At 37.6% G+C, this 20,409-nt stretch overlaps 1 protein-coding gene across 2 annotated transcripts in view; it reads left to right on the top strand.

The window, feature by feature from the left end:
* DISP1 (dispatched RND transporter family member 1) overlaps positions 1-19,875 on the top strand; it is an 87,321-nt gene extending 67,446 nt beyond the window's left edge. For both annotated transcript variants that reach the window (XM_057376952.1, XM_057376953.1), the window contains exons 3-8: positions 3,677-3,706; positions 7,457-7,580; positions 8,626-8,753; positions 9,179-9,276; positions 11,304-11,401; positions 16,095-19,875. In XM_057376952.1, the coding sequence (XP_057232935.1) occupies positions 3,677-3,706; positions 7,457-7,580; positions 8,626-8,753; positions 9,179-9,276; positions 11,304-11,401; positions 16,095-19,739 (4,123 nt within the window). In that variant the 3' untranslated portion in view covers positions 19,740-19,875. The remainder of the gene's footprint in view (positions 1-3,676; positions 3,707-7,456; positions 7,581-8,625; positions 8,754-9,178; positions 9,277-11,303; positions 11,402-16,094) is intronic.
* Positions 19,876-20,409: the final 534 nt, after the last annotated feature.

The raw sequence follows: 20,409 nt of genomic DNA, 5'->3' as shown, positions 1-20,409 counted from the left end.
GTGCTTAAATTGATACCTTTCTCATAAGCAAGGTTTGTGAAGAAAGCCTGGGAAAAAATGTCTTGGAATATCTAGATACTTTTATTGTCCTCTGACATGTCCAGGTTTGCATTTCCCTGAAATGCATTAGATTAATGAAACACCATAGTGTTATTATTAAGTGTTCAATTAATTTGCAGCAGTCCCATGCTGAGGAAAATGTTTGTGAAGCATTGCTTTGTGCCTTGTAATGTCCAGGTGACATGAAGGTTATAAACTGAATTTAATAATACATGGGATTTCCAAAAAGTTGTTTTCCATTGTGATTCTTGAAATTGAGATCAAACTCCCCTCTGATATACCCTATTAACTGCCATGAGAAAACTCRTTTAGTGCTGTAATCAAAAGTAGGCTTTGGCCTCACTGGGAACGGGAAGTTGGGATGTTTCCCTGTGGCACAGCATGTGCCCCTCCAGGAAGCTCAGGCACTGATCATTGTCAGATTGAACAATTGTAAAGCAATCATATTTTTTATACTTATGAGCTGCCCCTTTTCAAGTAAGTTTGTACAAAAAGGAATGATTGTTTTCTGTTACCTCACTGTTCAAATTATCAGTGGAAGCACTGAGGTTAAGTGCTTTTTTAGGCTGGAAAGGTGAATATTTAGAGCTGTAGTAGTCCAGTCCAAACCTGATCAATCCTCCTGATATTCTCTTATTTCCTAGAGTAAACTTGCTAATATTACAGCAGCCCTTTTTAAAGGCACCACTCCTCCTTTTCACCGTGTTACACAGAAGGATGCTGGTTATCCAAAATACATTTCATAGTGAGAAACATCTGGAGGTTTTAACCAATCTATTTTTCTTTATATATATATATATATATTTCTTAATTGTATGATGTTCAGACAAAACTTGCTGTTAGGGAAGGACAGGATGAAGCAAAGCATCTGTTGAGCAGGGGCTTACACTCGCAGTAAATGGTGGTAGGAGAGCCTGTCCTTTTCTTCCTCTTTCCCTTTTCCCTTCTTGGTGCTAAGTGTTTATTAGATTTCAATCAGTGACTGCAATTTATGTGGTAACTTGGCTGTACTGGTCTTGCCACAAAAACTGTGATTGYCACTTTCTGCTATCAGACTTGTGAGAACGGAGTACAAAGGTAATTTAATATACAGATCAACTTGGCTTTTGTCCCAGCAAAAGAATGGAATTCACCATTCCTTTCTCATGAAAACCGATGCGAACTTTTTCGTCTCCACATTTTTATGGAGGCTGGTRCTGTTATTTAAACTGGCTCAATGAAAGGATAATACTTCAAAAATTAGATACAGCAACATTAATTAAGTGGGAAAGGTCTGGTTTTGCCATGCATTTCTTGATTTTAGAGCATAACTAAAGAATTTTGGGGCATAGTTTTCAGGGATAACTTTTCCTATTGACCAATATAATAGAGTCATCACAACAGCTGCAAGGGATTGGTTACACTGCTGGAATTCACCCGGGTGTACACAGGTTTTTTCAATGCATGCTTTTCGAAACAAAACAGTTTGATAGCAGGTGTGACCTTTAACCCTCCCTAACTTTGAAGAACTTAATCATCRTCATTTGTTCAGCACTGAATATATTTTGCAGGTGGAGGAAACAGAGGGAAATGTAGTTTGGTTTTGATGGGAAAGGGGGAGAYTGAGGAATGATTGTGTTGGCATTTTAATCCACTTTGTGTAAACCAAATTAGGCAAATGTAATTTTAAAGTAGCCCCAATAAGGAAGAAAACAATTTTATCTGCTATTATAAACTGGAATTGTCATAGAAACCTTTATACAAGTCAGCATAAATACAAAGCCTGTACTAATCATTGTCGTTAGGTGCTTGTTGCTTGGGCCAAAGCATTGTCTGATATCATTGCTCATGGCAGAGCCCATTATGGCACAGACAAAAACAAGTGACTGAATATATATGAACATTCAGATCTTTATAAATGAAAGCTAGAAATTCATGTTTGAATCACCATACTAATGGTAAATATGTTTATATTTCTCTTTCATCTCTAAATCCAGAAGTCTATTCTGCAGTTAAAAAAAAATTGTTATTTCCAGCACTGTGGCTTTGTCCCCTTTTCATGCAGTTGTGAGGGCACATTCAGTGTGTGCTCTTCATCCAGAGTCCTGTTACTGCTAACTTCAGATTCACATTGAGTGRCTTCTGACTTCAGTACCTGGTTTCTTATCCTCTTGTCTAGCCTGAGATGGGAAAAGTTGATTTTGTGTTTGAGGACAAGCAGCAAGCAGCCCCCTGAGCCTGTCACAACCTTTTTTCATTCTTGGGGAATTTACCATTCAAAATCATTTCAAAACTCAGTTTAATTGGGTTTCTCTAYATTCTGGCTGCTGATGAATCTGTTGTTCTTGTAGTGGTACCAGAAGTTTTTGGCATCAATTGGGAAATTTGGTATGTTCATTACCTCTGAAAGTCAGGTTTGTGCATCTTGTCTGAAGGTTGGTTGCACTTCATAAATTTTATCTTAAATTTTGAGGCTGAATTTAACAGAGTATCATTAGAATCAAAGGTCTCTACTTTTCCTTAACCCTCCAGTCACTGCAACTGCAGACTGATTATTCTGCTTTTTACCTGCTTTTCTCCAAATTCCTCATGGCTGTAAGGAGCAAATCTTACTACTATGTAGTAGTAAACAGCTCTTACTGCTTTGAAGAACAGCAAATTTCATTTCTGTGTACTGGATAAAGTTTTTTTCTGAAAATCTTTGAGGATTCTGAAGTTTATACTGTTTATCTGTGGTGTGAAAGCATACAGATCTACACTTTTGGCAATATCAGAATTACTAAGTGATCTGTTTTATACAAGTGCCTGCTTCTTAATTCAGTGCTTTCTGTACTTTTTTAAAGCAGTAWAATTAAATATCTCTTTGGTGGTAAAACAAATCCATAACTTAATTGAAGCCATAGCATGTTACAGCTTTGGAGTGATTTTGTCTGACATTCTTGAAAGGACTTGCAGAATCTTCATGAAGTTTTTGTAAGTGAAATTTATGTGAAACTTACTGATCCAGTGGCTAACAAATTGAAGTGTTCACTGAACAGTGTCAGAAAAGAATTAATTTTCACTTTGCTATCTCCTCCTCAAAATAGTATAGTTTATATTAGATCTTTAAGAAATAACAGAAACTTGCTTTAAAAATATTTTATAGTGGTTACTGTATGTCATTCCATTTCTTGTACTATGGCAAGACAGAATTTATGGCAAAAAAAATTTCTGTAATGGGATTACAAAGGACAATTAAGTTTTGTGAATTACAGTCAGAACATGGTGTTGTGATTGTCTCTTCCCATCATATGCGAAATTTGTCATGATTTTCAGTAGTGTTGAATTTTTATCACGTTAGAGTATTTGGTCTCTTTTTGAAAAGAGGAAAAGCCTCTGCAATAGTAATCCCAAAAATCAGCTGCATAAAACTCCACTTTTGAAAACCCAGCTGTCTGTGGCTGTAATTATTTTCTGAACTACTTGTTTGCAAAGACTCAATTGAATATGATTGTGGGCCTTTCAAAATAATTAATATCCTAAAATATATGATTTTTATAATTTATTTTCTTATCCATGTATGAGAATAATTAAACAAATTGGTGTATGCATGCATCTTTCATGCATTCTCAATTACTCTCTTTTTTCCTCTCTCCAGGCCAGCCAGACCGTTCAAGTTACCAAAAAGGTAAGGTCCAATGCTGTCATAGCTGAGGTTTGTGGAATTGTAAATGTGGTAGATGAGATGATGGCAATGCTGGAATTCCCCATACAATGCAAGAATAAGGAATATTCAAATAAAATAATAGGTATTCAARTTAAATCAGATTTTAAAAATATTTCTTCAGGCAGTGGGTAGTAAAATTCTGCAACTGCCATGGGAGATTGGGGAGGCAGATAGCACAAGAATGTCAAACAACATTTAGAAGAATTTATCTKCAATGGGTCCCTAAATAATGAAACAAGGACCAGGGACAAGTTCCTTAACATCCCTAATAACACATCTGTGAATCCTGGGGAAGCAGGAATGGGATAGAGCACACAAGGCAGCCAAACTCAAGCTCTGTTTACAGAGAAGCAGTCTCCTCATTAATACTCAACCAGAATTAGAAAACCTATTCCAATTTCAATGCTTCTTGTTCTCAACTATCTTAGGGCATTTTATTACAATCTGTGCCATTCTCCTTGTGTGTATGTGTTAGAGATTAGGATTTCTCTTTTTTTATTATTTCAAAATTATAATAACTTTTAAAAAAARKWAWWWTYMMCMMYYMAAAAAAAMMATCCCTACCYTCATTAACAAACACCTRTCTTTCAAWCCAAGACAGTATGTTCACTACCTACACAAACATGGAAACTYCATGCCTCAGTACTTTTTTGATGAAGTGTTGCTCTGAGAAGTGGCTTGGTTGTATCATCAGTAGTGATAAACAAACATGACAGACAAGTTCAGAAAATTTCATCATAGTAGTTTTTGATTCTTCCTAAAACCAGGAGTCCCATGCATTATAGATCTCTAGGTTTTGAGTGTATAGGCTCTGTACAATGGCARGGTCATAGGAAATAGTGAGCATTGTGCCTAAAGCTGTCCGTGCATCAGTAATGGCAACAAGAAACCATCTCAAGTGAAAATATATTAAAACCAAAATTCATCTTTAGGATTTGCTTCAGTAAAGAGCAGGCCTGTTTGTTAAGTATTGGAGTTACATAAATCTGTGTGTTGATATGATTTGGTCACACAAAAATCTGTTGTTCCTAGTGTTCTTTCTACAATACGGAAACTGTATATGATACATTTTTGTCTCTATATGAGCCTGGCTGTAGTTGAACCTGAGGGCATCTGTATATAGGGGCTGAATTGAAAAGTTTAGCTCTAGCCTCACATTATAATGTAGCTTAAAATGGGGAAAAATTCCAAATACTTCCCTTTTTACCTTCTCATTTTGATGAAAACATCTGAGGTCTTGGATCACCTTTGGACAAATTGCCTGAAAACAGTGGTGCTTTTAGTGGTGCTAAAACAGAATGAATTACTGTATCTCCTAAGCATTTTGAATTACTTAAAACATGAAGAAAAAAAAAACAAAACAAACTAAACCTTTTTTAGGTGTGTGAAAAACATCAGAAGAAAATAAATTAATGAATGCTGTATGCATTTTAGTAGTATGTAGCTAGCTAAAAGCAGTAGTACCATTCTAACAGACCAAAAGCAGGGAGCAAAATGGCATCAAAAGTGATATTTCAGTCGGTGTCAAACTTATGTGAGTTCATCATTCACTGCATGAATAGTTTCAAAGAAAAAAAAAAAAAGAAGAAAATGTGTCAGTGTAGCTATAATGACCAGTCCAGGTCATTGCACAAACGAAAAATAGTTTTAGTTAGGCATCAAGAAGTGGGAGGTTCTACCCTGACTTGGAAAAGTACTGAAGGTTGTGCTTAGCACTATGGGTAGCCTTTCTGAATGTGATTCCTCCTCCACTGAGGAGTTAATTTAAACATTTTCTCCATGGCCTCAGGCGTTTTTAGGCAAGTGGTCCAAATTCTTTCTGAAACTGTCAGAACAGTGGCTTACCCTTCATAGACCAAAAAAGTAACTAAACTCATGTTTTGGCTTTTTAATGGGTGAAAAATAAAGAACCTGTCATCTCTTTAGCCATCCATGTACAGTGGGTTGGGGTTGAGGCTGGTTTTAGGCAACTTGGTTGAGAGCCCTCAGCAGCACTGAAAAATGCTCAGWCAGATAAAATCTAGTGTGATCAGTCGTTTTTGTCAGCCCAGGTCAGCTTGGCTCATCTGAATTTCAGTATRTGGTACAAGAAACAGGACAAATTTGCAGGTGTAAACAAGCACTTACTGTTCTCTGTATGTGGTTTATTATCAAGTTAAACACTTAGGACAGAGTTTCTTTTACAGCTGAAAGAATTTACCCAGTTTGAGAGGGCTCAGCTGAGAATGGAAGTGTAGAGACAACATGTCAAAGTGGTAAATGTGGCACTAGTGATGAATAGGAAAATAAATCTTKTGGGTATAACTTTTATGACTTCAGAGCAAATGTCTGTAATGGCTAGTCAGTCTAGCTTGGTGTTTATAAAAGCATTTAGTCTTATAAATAGGAAAATTCTATTAGGTCATTTACTTCCCTTCACTTCTACTTTGTACAATTGCTCATTGGGCAAGCTGCCCCATTGTGATTGACTTTAATAAAAACTTAGACTTCAGATTGCTTTTCAAGCTTTTGCTAATTAACCTCTTGTGTGAGCATGTCAAAATTATTCCATGTTTACCTAATGGGAAATGGAGAAACACCCAGTGCTTAGGATTTCCTTGCTCTTTAAAGCTCTACTTAGACCCCTAGAGATGCCTATTTCCATATGCTATGGAAAGCCAGGAATAAACTTGCTCATTGCCATTGCTTTTGCAGTCAGAATGCTGGGAAACCATTGCTGGAATGGGGAGATGGACAATCCCTCCCTTCTTCRTAGTGGGGCAGAAAATTTCTGTAGAGCTTATAATTGTATTAGCAATTAATTAGCAAGTTGCTCTTAAAACTGAAAAAGAACCATAATCTTTTAAGACAGTAGAAAGAAATAAAAGAGCTCTGCTATAAACTTTCATGTTATGCTGCTTGTAAGTTGAGGAGGAAATAAGAGTGTAGATTTCTTGATCAATATTTAGAGTGTACAGAGACCATTTGTATAGAAGGATTCATAGCCTATAATTACTTTTCTAATGCCTTTATGGGACTTCCTATACTCTCKTTGCTCCCAGTATTAGACAATGTTGCTTTTGAAACATAAACTCTATTAATTCAAGTCTCTGCTGTAAGAGAAATTATTTAGAAATTAGGATTTCTTGGTTTTATTTAATTTTCTGGTAYTTTTCAGTCAAATTAAGAAAAATAAAAATACTTTACAAGAATAATGAAAACAGGTTTGCATATAAAASTTCTTCCACTCTTAAAATTTAGAATGAACTAGATGTTTAAATCCAAGGATGGATATTATGCTGGAAGACTAGACAATTAATGCTGATAAATTTATGTATCGTGTTGTCAATGCCTTGCATCTTTGAATCTACAGCAGATTTCATGGATCATAAGTATGTAGCATTTGAATTTTTTTGAATGACTGTTTTAAAAATAAAAGAAATGGGTTTTTTTGGATTCTGCTTTTAAATTGATCTTTTTCTTTCTTTTATTTTTTTCTTTACAGTACTGAAGTTTAAAAAAAAAAAAAAAAAGAAGTAGTGATGTTTTCTCTTATTTAATTTTCCACAAAGCATTGTTTTCTAGTTGTCTGCAGTCATGGATAAGCTTGTATTTTTGTCAGAATCCTGGGGGAAAATAATAATCTAATATGAAAAGCCCTTTAGAGAAGGATGGATGAATTTGTGTGCAGCTTTCCATACTGTAGCACYTCTCCCTGCTCCTCTCCCGTAGCTACGCCGCCCTCATCGCCGACTGGCCCGTGGTGGTCCTGGGCATGTGCACTGTGCTCATAGTGGTGTGTGCACTCGTGGGAATATTAGTTCCAGATCTTCCAGATTTCTCTGATCCACTGCTGGTAAGTCAATATTAATCATTTGCACTATCAAATAGGTATTTTTTATTTGCCCTTTTTTCAGGGGGGCCAGTAAGCAGTGAATGCAAATACAACAATTGACACAGTACTGACAATTGGCCAGTCTTGGCATCGGAGCAGCAAATAATGATACAAAGCTGCAGGTGCCATCAGAGAATGTTATCCACTAGTTTAAATTCCCTCTGCATTTTGCTAAGGTCATATGGGCCTTCAACAGAGCTGCTTTGTATTGAATAATGCAAATTCATCCCGGTTTTAGATGTACAGCACMGACCATATATTCTAAATCAAGTTTYTAAGAGTGAAGGCCATGGGATGTTAAAGGAGATTCTAAGTGCCTTCTGGGGTTGAAATTACATCTATATTGAAAGACTAAAAGCAATTTTWATCAGATTCTATTAAATACTGCATTCATTTTTTACTTTCCATGAATTGTCTTAAGCATGAGTAGCTTTCAGGAACTTTTATTGAAAATACAACATTTAATTATTATCCTCAAATAAAAATAAGCTGTTCRTGTAAGATATTGGTATTTATAGTATAGTATATATATCTGTACATATCCATATGTAATGTCTATTTCTTGAAAACAGCCAAGTTGTTAAAATTGTTTCAAAGTCACTTTCAAAATTATTTAAAGATTTGTCTTATTCTTGGAGAAATAGAGAAGATATATCTGTATGGAATCATATGTAATCAATAAAGAGTGATAATTGAGATACAGAAGAATACTTTATAGAATGCCCTTCCTCTGAAAACCAAATGTTGAACATTTGATGGACTGAAACATCAYCTCTTCTCAGGGAGAGCAGTGGGACATGCAAGAATTCTTAATCCCTTGTCACTCTCTACAGTCAGTCATTATTTTGTCTGACCTGTCATAAAGCATTTTACCTCTAAAAGTAGATGCCTGCAGTAATTATGCTTCATAATGAAAACTATCCATCACTTTGATCGTGTTTCCACTCTCCTGTTTGAGCTGAAGAATGAAAAGCATTAATGGAATTTTGTGCTTCTCTCCCCTTAGGGTTTTGAACCAAGAGGGACAGCCATAGGACAGAGATTGGTGACATGGAACAACATGGTGAAAAACACAGGGTACAAAGCAACACTTGCAAACTATCCTTTCAAATATGCAGATGAGCAAGCTAAAAGGTATGGATTTATATTAAACATGTGTTTTGTTTTATTGGTGATTTTTCTGTGTACACAGTGCTTGTACCAGTACCCTCTGAAGTTCATATATAAACTGCCACTGGAATCTGATAATCTACAATTTCTCAAGGCCTTTCACTTCAGGGTAGATATTTTCCATTGCAAACTTAAAAAAGTGTGTAATTATGGTTTTTGCTATGTATAGTTTATTTATGGATATTTTCAGTGCTGGACTCAATGTCCTTTTATTTAAAGTCTCTCAATTTAAAGAAAAAAATTAAATTACTGTTTCAGTTTTTATATAGCAAAGTCACATCAGTAAAAACATGTTTTCTTATGTAAGAGCTGGTAGATATGTGACTTGTTTGGATGGTCCTTCTTTTAATAATTTCTTTGCTAAGATAAAACTCTTTATCCTGGTTTAGTCATCAGGATGACAGATGGTCAGATGATCACTATGAAAGAGAGAAGAGGCAAGCAGACTGGAACTTCCACAAGGATACCTTTTTCTGTGATATTCCAAGTAAGTGGACAAATGATGGAAGGAAGGYTAAAAACTTCTGCCAGTTCAATGTTTTCTGAACTTTTCTCTGTATTGTATACTGTATTAGGAAGGTATTTTTTATTTAATATACACACACAATAAGCACCTTCTTTGTGTGTGGAAAAATCTTGAGAAAACTGGGCTGAAATGCATTCTATTGGCTCTTTCTCAGAAGAAACTGTGTTTACTTGAAGTGCTTCCTTTAAATGTTTCCATTTCCTGTAAAGAATTTTATTAGTTCTTGGTAATGCTGAGCATTGTAAAATCAGTGTTTTGTGGGTGACTGTAGAGGTAGTCCTCAGTTGACACTAGGGAAGAAGTTGTGTTTTGTCTGCTATCAGCTTAATGCTGAAAAACCTAAATCAAAATATTTTTCCTCTGTATGTCCTAAAAGACATCCACAGATTATATCTTATACAGAATTTAGGGGTTTATTTAGGGAAAAAAAATACACCAAAAAAAAAACCAACAAAGAAAATATTCCCCTCAAAGAAACAAATGAAAATAAAAAATCCTCACCTTAAGGTACTTTAGGCTTATGAAGCTGAATAAGTTAAACTAGAGGACAAACAAGACAAAGACTTGATTTTTTACAAGGCACACTGCAGAACTTTGATAAGTCCTATTCTGGCAGAGATGTAGATCTTGCCTCTATTCATAGAACGACCTGAGCTCTTTTGTGGCTACTTCCCCATGTGAGGACTGATAACAGAGCACAAAAATACAATTGTGAAATTATTTGTTCTAAGAGAGCAATGACCAGGGAAAACCGGGGTGAAGAACAGATTTTTGTTCTTTTTTTTTCCAGTTACAGTATGGTCTTACATCTAAKTGAGAGGATGGGAGCAAGGTCATAATTTCTCCTCCTGTGAACAGAACCAATTTAGACTGAGCATAAGTAAGGAAGAGGAAATGTACTTGGAACTCTGTTGAGCATTAACTTGAAGCAGAATTAACTCCTCTTTTCCAGGATGCTATTTCTGCACAGCCTYACTCTCATTCTTTCCTCTACTGTTTCTGCATAGTCTCAGTTGTGACAGTCATGAAGGAATTGTGCTTCTATGGGAAAACTTGCCAGCCCATTATGTAAAGAAAAAAGCTGATTTTCTCTTAACCCACTTTTGTCATTCCTGGTACCTTTCTTTGTCTGCTTCAGGATCTGTAGATTTCAGTTCCCTTGATCCTGAAGAATGGTAGGAGATCATAAAGCGCTACCCCTGAGTCTTTTCATTGCAGCTTTGTGAAAGGCAACGATTCTGCAGCTTCACAGCAGTGGGAGAAATTCAGCCTTTTGGTTTTTTTAATATTTTCATTAATGTGATAATGTTTCTTAATCCAAAGTACCATGCTGTGTTATATGGTAACTGTAGTATACCATATATTTGTATTTGTATATTTTTTTCCCTTGTGAGCTGTGCAGACAGATCTCACTGCCACTAAGTAATTATTTCCTTTCCTAAATCTGTCTTCTGATAAATGYGATTTAATTTGTAATTTAAGCTCCATGTGTCTAAATTGTGGAATTCTTGAAAATGGCCTCAAGGATATGACAACAATTTCTACTGCAGTCATTTGCTTCTAAAGCAAAAACATTCTTGTAGAAACAGCTTTATAATTATTATTTATATTCCCAAATGACTTACTAAATCAGCCTTTGATTACTATTATCAGTGTRCTGCCATTATGCTGTGCCAAGAATTTCATAGTTTGCTGATTAGGTCTTTTGATTTTTATTTGTTTGTCATATTTCAGAAGATAGTTTGCTTGAATAGAAGTCTGTAGAGCTTCTGAGTGGTGTATAGTATTGAAGATGCCATATTTACTATAAGCACTTTAAGGAAATGGAAACTTTCATGTGGAGTGATTCTTACATATAAACAGCTCATCTTGAAAAGGAGGTGAATTCCCATGACTCGAGAAAGATTTCATGTGTGCCACTTGATACCTCAGCCTTTGATACCAGGCCCACCCAAACAATCAGTGAAAACCCCTTTGTGTAATTTCAGGTGATCGCTATTCACGAGTGGTGTTTACATCAAGAGAAGGAGAGAATCTATGGAATTTGAATGCAATTAAGTCAATGTGCAATGTAGACAACTTGAGGGTAAGTAAACRTGGCATTTATTTGACTTGCAGATAGAGAGCATGTAATTGAAACTTYGTTTTGTTGCCCACTGCCATCCAGTAGCATGTGAGAGGAATTTACATGGTTCACCTCCTGTCAAATGGTCAGTCAGGATGCACATGAAGTTAAAGAACTTCCAATTTGTATATCAGGTTATTTATTGGGGGATTTATTTGGATTTTCTACTAATAGAATCCAGAGTGCAATAGAAGAGGGTTGCTTCAAGAAAGGACTATCTTAACTTTTACTGTGTGTTTCGTCAGAATATTATTCCATGGAGTTTTGTTCTTGTTTCCCAGCAAACAATTATTTTTTTTTGCTTTTTCACTTTCAGGTGAACTAGYTATAATCTCATAGTATTTGTAGTTTTCTCTGATACACAGTGGTTCACTCAATTTTTTTTTTTTTGCTAGCTTAGAATACGTTGGCAAATGGCCAGCAAAGGAACATAGGTACAATAGCTAGAWATAGAGCCCAGTTAATTAGATGTGGATAATGATACTTAAAGAGTAATACTAATTCTCTCTTCAAACTTTACTTTATTTGTAAAATATAAGCTTGTCCTTTGTGGAGTGAACTCCTTTGAACCTCTGAATAACCATGAACTTTTGGTTCACACACTGRTGACTTTGCATGGAAATGAAGCAATGTGTTTTTCTTCTGTTAATATTGAACAATTTATTTCCATTCTGGTCTCGTCCAAAACAAAARTAATCATAAACAGTTTAATTCATATTACACTTCATTTGCTAAATGAGAAATATTTTTTTATTAGATTGGTCATTGCCTATTAGACAACTGTATTAATTTTAAAAATTCCCAAACTATTTTCTCTACAACAGCCATCATTTGCTTTCTTAAAATGTTGAGCTGTCGTGGAACATTGTATAATGAATCTCCCTTGACAGTCTGCTGACAGGCATTTTGTCCTGGTTGGCCTCCCTTGGTGGAAGTGGGTTTTGTCCTCACATGCTCATGAAATGTTCCTTATTTCCCCATCAGAGATTATTGCACTGACAGGATGGCTCATGTGTTTATCCCTTATCTCTTGCAATCAGAACGAGCCAGGTGAGCAGAGTACAGCATCTAAACTAGCCCAGCTCAGCCTTGAGTGAGCTGAGTTCAGKCAGGAGATCTAGGGCAGAAAAACCTTTAACAAGGGTAAAAATTGAGASTGAGGGAGGAGATGCTAATCTGTGCATTTAACTGTAGAAGTTTAGTCACACAGGCAGCTGATGCACGTAAATCCCATGCAGTGTAGGTCATTACRAAGCAATGCAGTCTGAATTAAAAAACATCATTCAGTTTAACAGRGGACAGTTAATTACCTCTGAAGAATATCTCTGTAATGATTGCATTACTCCTGAGGAATTTTTCTTTTGGTCCTCCCCATGTGCTCACCTTGATAATAGCATATTATTTCAAATACTGCTTTACTTCCCGAGAGAAGGATGGAAGTAGTTTAAAAAACAAGCACCACACATCTTGTATCCATAAAACCAGCTCTTCCTTTGAAATAAGAACAATTCGGAAAAAGAAATCTTGGCTGTGTCATCTACACCCCTCAGTTGTGTAGATATTTATAGAGAATATTRTCCTAAATAATGTTTTTGTAGATCTTCATTTGTAATTTACTTAAGAGTAAAGTAATTGAACACCTCAGCTGGGCAAAACAACAGTGCATCATGGAAGCAGCATGATTTTTATCTAGTTAATATAGGAAACAAATAAATATGGTTAGGTTTTGCAATTATTGCCAGTCTGTGTATGTAAATTTATTATAAARATTAGATAATCAGGGCTCAGAAAGGGATGAAGTTTTTTTCATGGTTTCTTTTTTAAATGCTTGTTACTTACAAATAACATTTTTAATTATTTTAACTCTTTCTAGCAGTTTTTAAGCACTTCTTGCACTTTTTAGAAGTCACAAAGTGCTGTKCTATGCCATACTGCTATGCTAAGTTCTGGTAGCAGCCAGTCCCTAGGGAGGGGGAGGAAGCTGACTTGCACTGCTGCCATCACAAGAAATCAATGACTTTGGTGACCTTCAGGTCTTAGAAACTCTCTTCTGGCTATAGTTATTTYTGTTGTTGAGTTCATCCTTTTTTAGGGCCACAGCTCTGTTGAAAYAAGTGGCAAAGCTTTCTGCATTCARAGACAAGAAAATCAGGCACTGCTTTCTGGAAATCAAACCTTAGAATTTATGTATTTTTCTGATGATAAGCAGGATATCAGCACCAAGTCGTATTTGCTTTATTATGGAACTAACAGCATATCCTCTAAGTATAAATTGCATTCCCATCTGCTTGTAAGTACTTTAACTATGGGTTTTACTGACACTTAGGGACTCTTATCGTGCAGCTGCTCAGCATATGCCAGYCCCATAATCTTCATGGAAACTTTATATACAAAATAGTTATAGAAGGTGTTCTAATTTTTTACTACTTGAATAAGAAGAGATTTTTTTGTTTTCACCTGTTAATTGCAGAATATTTTCCCTATAAACTGTAAACAGTTATTTTATAAACTTCAAAGACTGTATATTATGTCTTCAGACTGCTTTCCCAAAGCAGTGGATTTGTGATTCTCTGTCACTGCAGAAACCTACTTGGGCAGATCTGCCCACAGATGCRTGCAGGTTGCACAGTTTGGTTTCCTTTCTTGTTCCAAAGTAAATAAAAATGTTGCCAGTGGCAGACCAGGTCTGCAAACAGAGAATGACCTTTCGAGTTCCTTTGGATCACCAACAAAGCCCAATGCTACCATCTATTAACATTTTATGTAGTATTTTAATGASCTATCAGGAGCTAAGTTTTGTATTTTGCTTTTTAATTTCCAGCTGCCAGCTCATGTTACTTTATCTTTGGCAACAGTTACTTTGCCAGTGAATGTTTATGGCCTGCAGCAAGTGCTGAAGAGCAGTATATAAACCTCATTGTCCCATCTTGAACCTGAATACATAGAGAAGACAATACAATCCTTTCCTCCCAGTTTGCCTATTATACCCTCATAGGACTAACCTGGAGATGTGCCATGAAAARCATAGATATGCTATTCCAGTGTTTCCTTTTATTTAGTAGGTTGTTCAGTTTTTCCTGAGTTTGCATGTGTGAGTGTTTTTATCTGGAAACAATCAAATGTGAATTATCCTGTTTTTTTGGAATGCCAGTTTGTTATTGTTCAGAAAGTGGTTGACAAAGTTTGGTCCATATTAAAGCTTTTATAACTGCTGAGATAATCCCAAGTGTATTTTTTTGAAGGATTGCTAATAATAAACCTGTGCAATTTTGCTAAAGGACAAAAAAAGAAAAAATAGGCTAAGTGGGTTCTTTCAGATCACCTAAATTTAAAGCATACATGAGCAACTGTTTCAGGGGCCAGTCCTATAAAATCTGCAGCCCATGGCTTTATTAATGTGACTGTATTAATATGTGTTCATTCTGTGTAGCTTGATTAAAACAGAACTTTTACATATTTCTATTTGAAGGACTCATTGCACCTTGTCGCGTATAAAAGGCCAGAAGTTGTTTCTTGAGAGTTATATTCCTTGTGCTTTACAAAGRTTGAGTTTTCTCAATCCTGAGAAAATTTTCAGATCTAACCTTGTTACTGAAGAGTTTCACTTCTGGTTTGTAGTTACTTTCAACTTACATGGAAGTCTCTTATGGTGATTTGGCTAAGTTGTGCTCTTCCTGCCTTCAGCTAAATCTGGAATGTTCTTGAAGTGAAAGAAAAATATCCCCATAAGGCATGAAGGCTCATTTAGTTCAGATGARTCTCTAAGCAGAACATTAAAATTGCTATAATTTTGTAAAGTTCCTGGGCTTTGGGCAGTCACTCAAGCTGACAACAGCAGTTCTCCCCCATGTCCCACGTCTGTCCCCTCTCTGCACTTGCCACTGTTGCCTCCTTGYCCCTGTGAATTCTCTGATCTTGCTGCTGTTGCAGGTCCCTCCACTCCACTCTTGAGTCAACTCTTGGGACTTTGTCCCACCATGGGTGCATTGTTCAGAGGCATGAGCYGTTATTTTGGGGTGCTTCATAACAATGGAATTATCTTGTGCTCTGGAAACCCTGCGTGACTGAGGGATAGTCAGTGTTTGGGTAGCAGGCAGCTGCTTGGGGACAGTGCCTGTCAGCTGTACAAGAGCTACAACAGACTCATGAAWTCAGGGTTGTAGAAGAGAGATGAGGTGATGGAAGGCATCATAAAGCTGTCACATCCATTCTTTCTGGATGGTAAGTTTCTGCCCCTCCTAGGAACTTCAGGATATGATTCCAAGCMGAATGAAACTTCATTGATGTATGAATTGCTGATTGCTTATTTTCAGAAGTATAGCATGAGATAATAGGAGAGAGTTAACAGTCCTCAGTCTGGAAAGAAACAAAACACCTCAGTGAGTCTTCAAATAATTCTCTTAACACTTCTGCCCATTCTGTGCCACTGTGCCAAGTCCATATAATGAATGGTTTAGTCTGCTGCATGTAAGAGGACACTTGTAAATGTTCAAAAGCAGTGTAAAAATGAGAATTTAAAATGTTAACACAAAAGGACCGTAAACTGAGTTTTTATAATTTTAAATTGGTTTTTGGTTTGGTTTTTTTTTTTGTGACTGAATGTTTCAGACTGTTACTTTAAATTGGATTTTCTTCCCTGCCTGTCTTTATACAGATCAGATCCCATTCTCAGTTTGGTGATCTCTGCCAGAGAGCCACTGCTGCTTCATGCTGTCCCAGCTGGACACTGGGCAACTATATTGCCATTCTAAACAAYAGGTCATCATGTCAGAAAATCGTCGAACGGGACGTCTCTCACACCCTAAAGCTGCTTCGCACATGTGCCAAATACTACTACAACGGGACCCTGGGGCCAGACTGCTGGGATATGAATGCCAAAAGGAAGGACCAACTCAAGTGTACAAACGTGCCTCGCAAATGTACCAAGTACAATGCAGTTTACCAGATCCTTCACTACCTAGTGGACAAGGATTTCCTAAGCCCAAAGACAGCTGACTATGTCTTACCAGCTTTAAAATACAGCATGCTCTTCTCTCCAACCGAGAAAGGGGAAAGCATGATGAGTATTTACCTAGATAACTTTGAGAACTGGAACGCTTCTGATGGTGTAACRACCGTCACAGGGATTGAGTTTGGAATAAAACATAGGTTGTTTCAAGATTACCTGTTGATGGATACTGTGTATCCTGCCATAGCCATTGTAATTGTTCTGTTAGTTATGTGTGTGTACACCAAGTCCATGTTTATCACGCTGATGACTATGTTTGCAATAATTAGTTCCTTGATTATTTCTTATTTTCTCTATCGGGTAGTATTTAATTTCGAGTTCTTTCCATTCATGAATCTCACGGCATTGATTATCCTAGTTGGGATTGGAGCAGATGATGCTTTTGTCTTATGTGATGTTTGGAACTACACAAAGTTTGATAAACCTCATGCTGGAACCTCTGAGACAGTGAGCATCACATTGCAACACGCTGCTCTTTCCATGTTTGTCACGAGTTTTACAACCGCTGCTGCCTTCTATGCTAATTATGTCAGCAATATCACAGCAATCAGGTGTTTTGGTGTTTATGCTGGCACTGCCATTCTGGTGAATTATGTTTTGATGGTTACATGGCTGCCTGCTGTAGTTGTCTTACATGAACGATACCTTCTCAATATTTTCAGTTGCTTTAAGAAACCTCAGCAGAGGGTATACAACAACAAAAACTGCTGGACAGTGTTGTGCCAAATGTTCCACAAGATTATTTTTGCAGTCTCAGAAGCATCCAGGATATTTTTTGAGAAAGTTTTGCCATGCATTGTTATCAAATTTCGTTATATTTGGCTTTTCTGGTTCCTTGCCTTAACCATTGGTGGAGCATATATCGTGTGCGTAAATCCAAAGATGAAACTGCCATCATTGGAGCTCTCCGAGTTTCAGGTATTTAGGTCTTCTCACCCATTTGAACGATATGATGCAGAATACAAAAAGCTTTTTATGTTTGAACGTGTCCACCACGGAGAAGAGCTTCACATGCCGATTACAGTAATCTGGGGTGTCACACCTGAGGATAATGGTGACCCTTTAAACCCCAAAAGCAAAGGAAAGCTGCAGCTGGATACCAGTTTTAACATCGCTAGCCCAGCCTCACAGGTTTGGATTTTGCGTTTCTGTCAGAAGTTAAGAAATCAAACCTTTTTTTATCAGACAGAAGAACAAGACTTCACAAGCTGCTTCATTGAAACGTTTAAGCAATGGATGGAAAATCAAGACTGTGATGAGCCATCTCTTTACCCCTGCTGCAGCCACTGGAGCTTTCCATACAAACAAGAAGTTTTTGAATTATGTATCAAGAGAGCTATAATGGAGCTAGAAAGAAGCACAGGGTACCATTTAGATAGCAAAACCCCAGGGCCTCGCTTTGACCTTAATGACACCATCAGGGCCGTGGTGTTGGAGTTCCAAAGCACCTACCTCTTCACACTGGCTTATGAGAAAATGCATCAGTTCTACAAAGAGGTAGACTCATGGATTTCAAGTGAGCTTAGTTCTGCTCCTGAAGGTCTTAGTAATGGTTGGTTTGTGAGTAACCTTGAATTTTATGATCTTCAGGACAGTCTTTCTGATGGTACTCTGATTGCCATGGGCCTTTCAGTCGCTGTTGCATTTAGCGTAATGCTTCTTACCACTTGGAACATAATCATAAGCCTTTATGCAATAGTTTCAATAGCTGGAACTATTTTCGTTACTGTAGGTTCTCTGGTTCTTCTTGGGTGGGAGTTGAATGTTTTGGAATCTGTCACAATCTCGGTGGCTGTTGGCTTGTCAGTGGACTTTGCTGTTCATTATGGAGTGGCTTATCGCTTAGCCCCTGACCCTGACCGAGAGGGGAAGGTCATTTTTTCTCTAAGCCGTATGGGTTCTGCTATTGCGATGGCCGCCTTGACTACATTTGTAGCTGGAGCAATGATGATGCCCTCCACAGTGYTGGCATACACACAGCTCGGCACTTTCATGATGCTGATAATGTGCATTAGTTGGGCTTTCGCAACGTTCTTCTTCCAGTGCATGTGCCGATGCCTTGGACCCCAGGGCACTTGTGGCCAGATCCCACTACCAAAAAAACTGCGGTGTAATGCCTTCTCTCAGACCTTTTCAGGAGCTCAAGGGGGCAGAAGTCAAAATAAATCKCATCCTGTTAGCAAGTATCAGCTGGACTCCAGAAGTCAAAAACCAGAAATGGAGCATGAACACTATGAGCTTGAGCCTCTGGCATCGCAAACCGGTATCTGTAACCCTGCAGAGAAGGTGACATATGAAGAAACTCATATCTGCTCAGAGCTCTTCAGCAGCAGGCCCCAAAACTCGTGTGTGCCTATGCATCCAGCCTATAATAGTGAAGTGAGCAAAAGCATCAAAAATGTTGCTGGTTCAGCTGTGCTCCAGACATCCATTGACCAACACACCATATGCCCGATTTTCTCTCAGAACAGGCAGTGTAGCTGTCCTGATGCATATAAGCAAGTGGCAGTGAAGTGGAGCCCACACTCCTGTCAGCAGTTAAGTGACACSTTCTGTTACCAGTGCTCTCCTTCCYCRGGGACAGTGCAGATCCAAAGCTCTGTGGCTCCTCTCAATGCTTTACAGCAAACTGCTGAGGGTTACGTGCATCCAGTCCAGCACGTCCTCCATTGCAGCTGCCTTCAAGAAAGGCTCAAAAGAACGATGACACAAAACTCTCTGCCTAAAAATTTTTTCCTCCAGTCCGTGCAACAGTTTCAGGCACATCAAAAAATAAACAGGACAGATACACATGCTCATCAGAACCCAGAGGAAAACGTTAGAACTGTTCCAAAGGTGATGGGCTCCTCACAGTTCCTCTGCCGAAACGCAGCACCTCTAATAGTGCATTGCTCTGAATGTGAGAACAGCGTCTCAAATAACCCAAAGGGATTCTGTCAGCAGACAGACAAGTGTGATGAAAAGGGTGGTACAGAAGCSAATGGGGTTGAAAGCAAGAAAGCCTCTCTGTCAAAGCAGAAAAAGAAAGCTGAGAGCAAGATAGATCAGCATTCTTTGCAGAATGACCGAGTTCTGAAGGCTGACCAAAATGATAAAAAGCACCTGCTGACCAGGTCAGGGAGAGAGACTTGCTCTGAGGATTGCCACGAAAGTTCACACTGTTGTGGCAAGGCTATCGCAGTGAAGTGCAATTCTGTTGACTGTCAAATGCCAAACATCGAAGCCAATGTGCCTCCTATGTTATTGCGCCCAGAACTTTCCAATGAAAGTTTGTTAATAAAAACGCTATAATAAACCTTTAATTTGGCAATCCTGCGTCTTTCTTTTAAAAGTAAGTTTAAAGCACTGGAAAGGAAAGTCCTGAATAAATAAGAATTATAATTTGCCTTTYGGAATGAAAAATGTATTTTATAGAACAATAACATTTATACATTTCATAAAGCCATTACATGTAGTAAAACCTGATGTTGTCCAGAATGTTTTTTTGCTATAACTCATAAGATGCATTATGCTTCATTTAGGTTTTGTTCTAGGGTATTAGCAATTGATTTCTCCTTATAAACCATCTCAAGAAATAAAGCATTACAAAGAAATTCTCCCTATTCTGAGGCTAGGGCTTGTGAGATCARTAATGTTTGGGGCACACTGAGACTGCCCCATTTTCTGGGTACATCATTTACCTTTTTCATTCTGCTGCCTCKGCAGGCTTCTGCACACCTTGAAACAGCAGCAGGACTGTAACTGTGTTCTTTCAGGATTGTTTGACAGACCAGCTCTCCAGGGTAGTCTGTTCGGGGAATATTTTTAACTATTCATCCTAACAAAATCTGAAGAAAAGCTCCTGGAGGTCTACAGCGTTTACACTGCCCCTGTTGCATTTCTGTGCATATAGTACAGTAAAACATTTTAAACTGCCTTTCTGGCAGTTACTGTATAGACTTTATCATTAAATACCAGAGAG

The sequence above is a fragment of the Malurus melanocephalus genome, unplaced genomic scaffold (assembly GCF_030028575.1).
Source record: "Malurus melanocephalus ecotype Western Australia unplaced genomic scaffold, MMel_1.1 scaffold_296, whole genome shotgun sequence".
Lineage (NCBI taxonomy): Eukaryota > Metazoa > Chordata > Aves > Passeriformes > Maluridae > Malurus > Malurus melanocephalus.
Note: the sequence above shows the minus strand (reverse complement) of the source record. Positions and strands in the feature narration are given on the sequence as shown.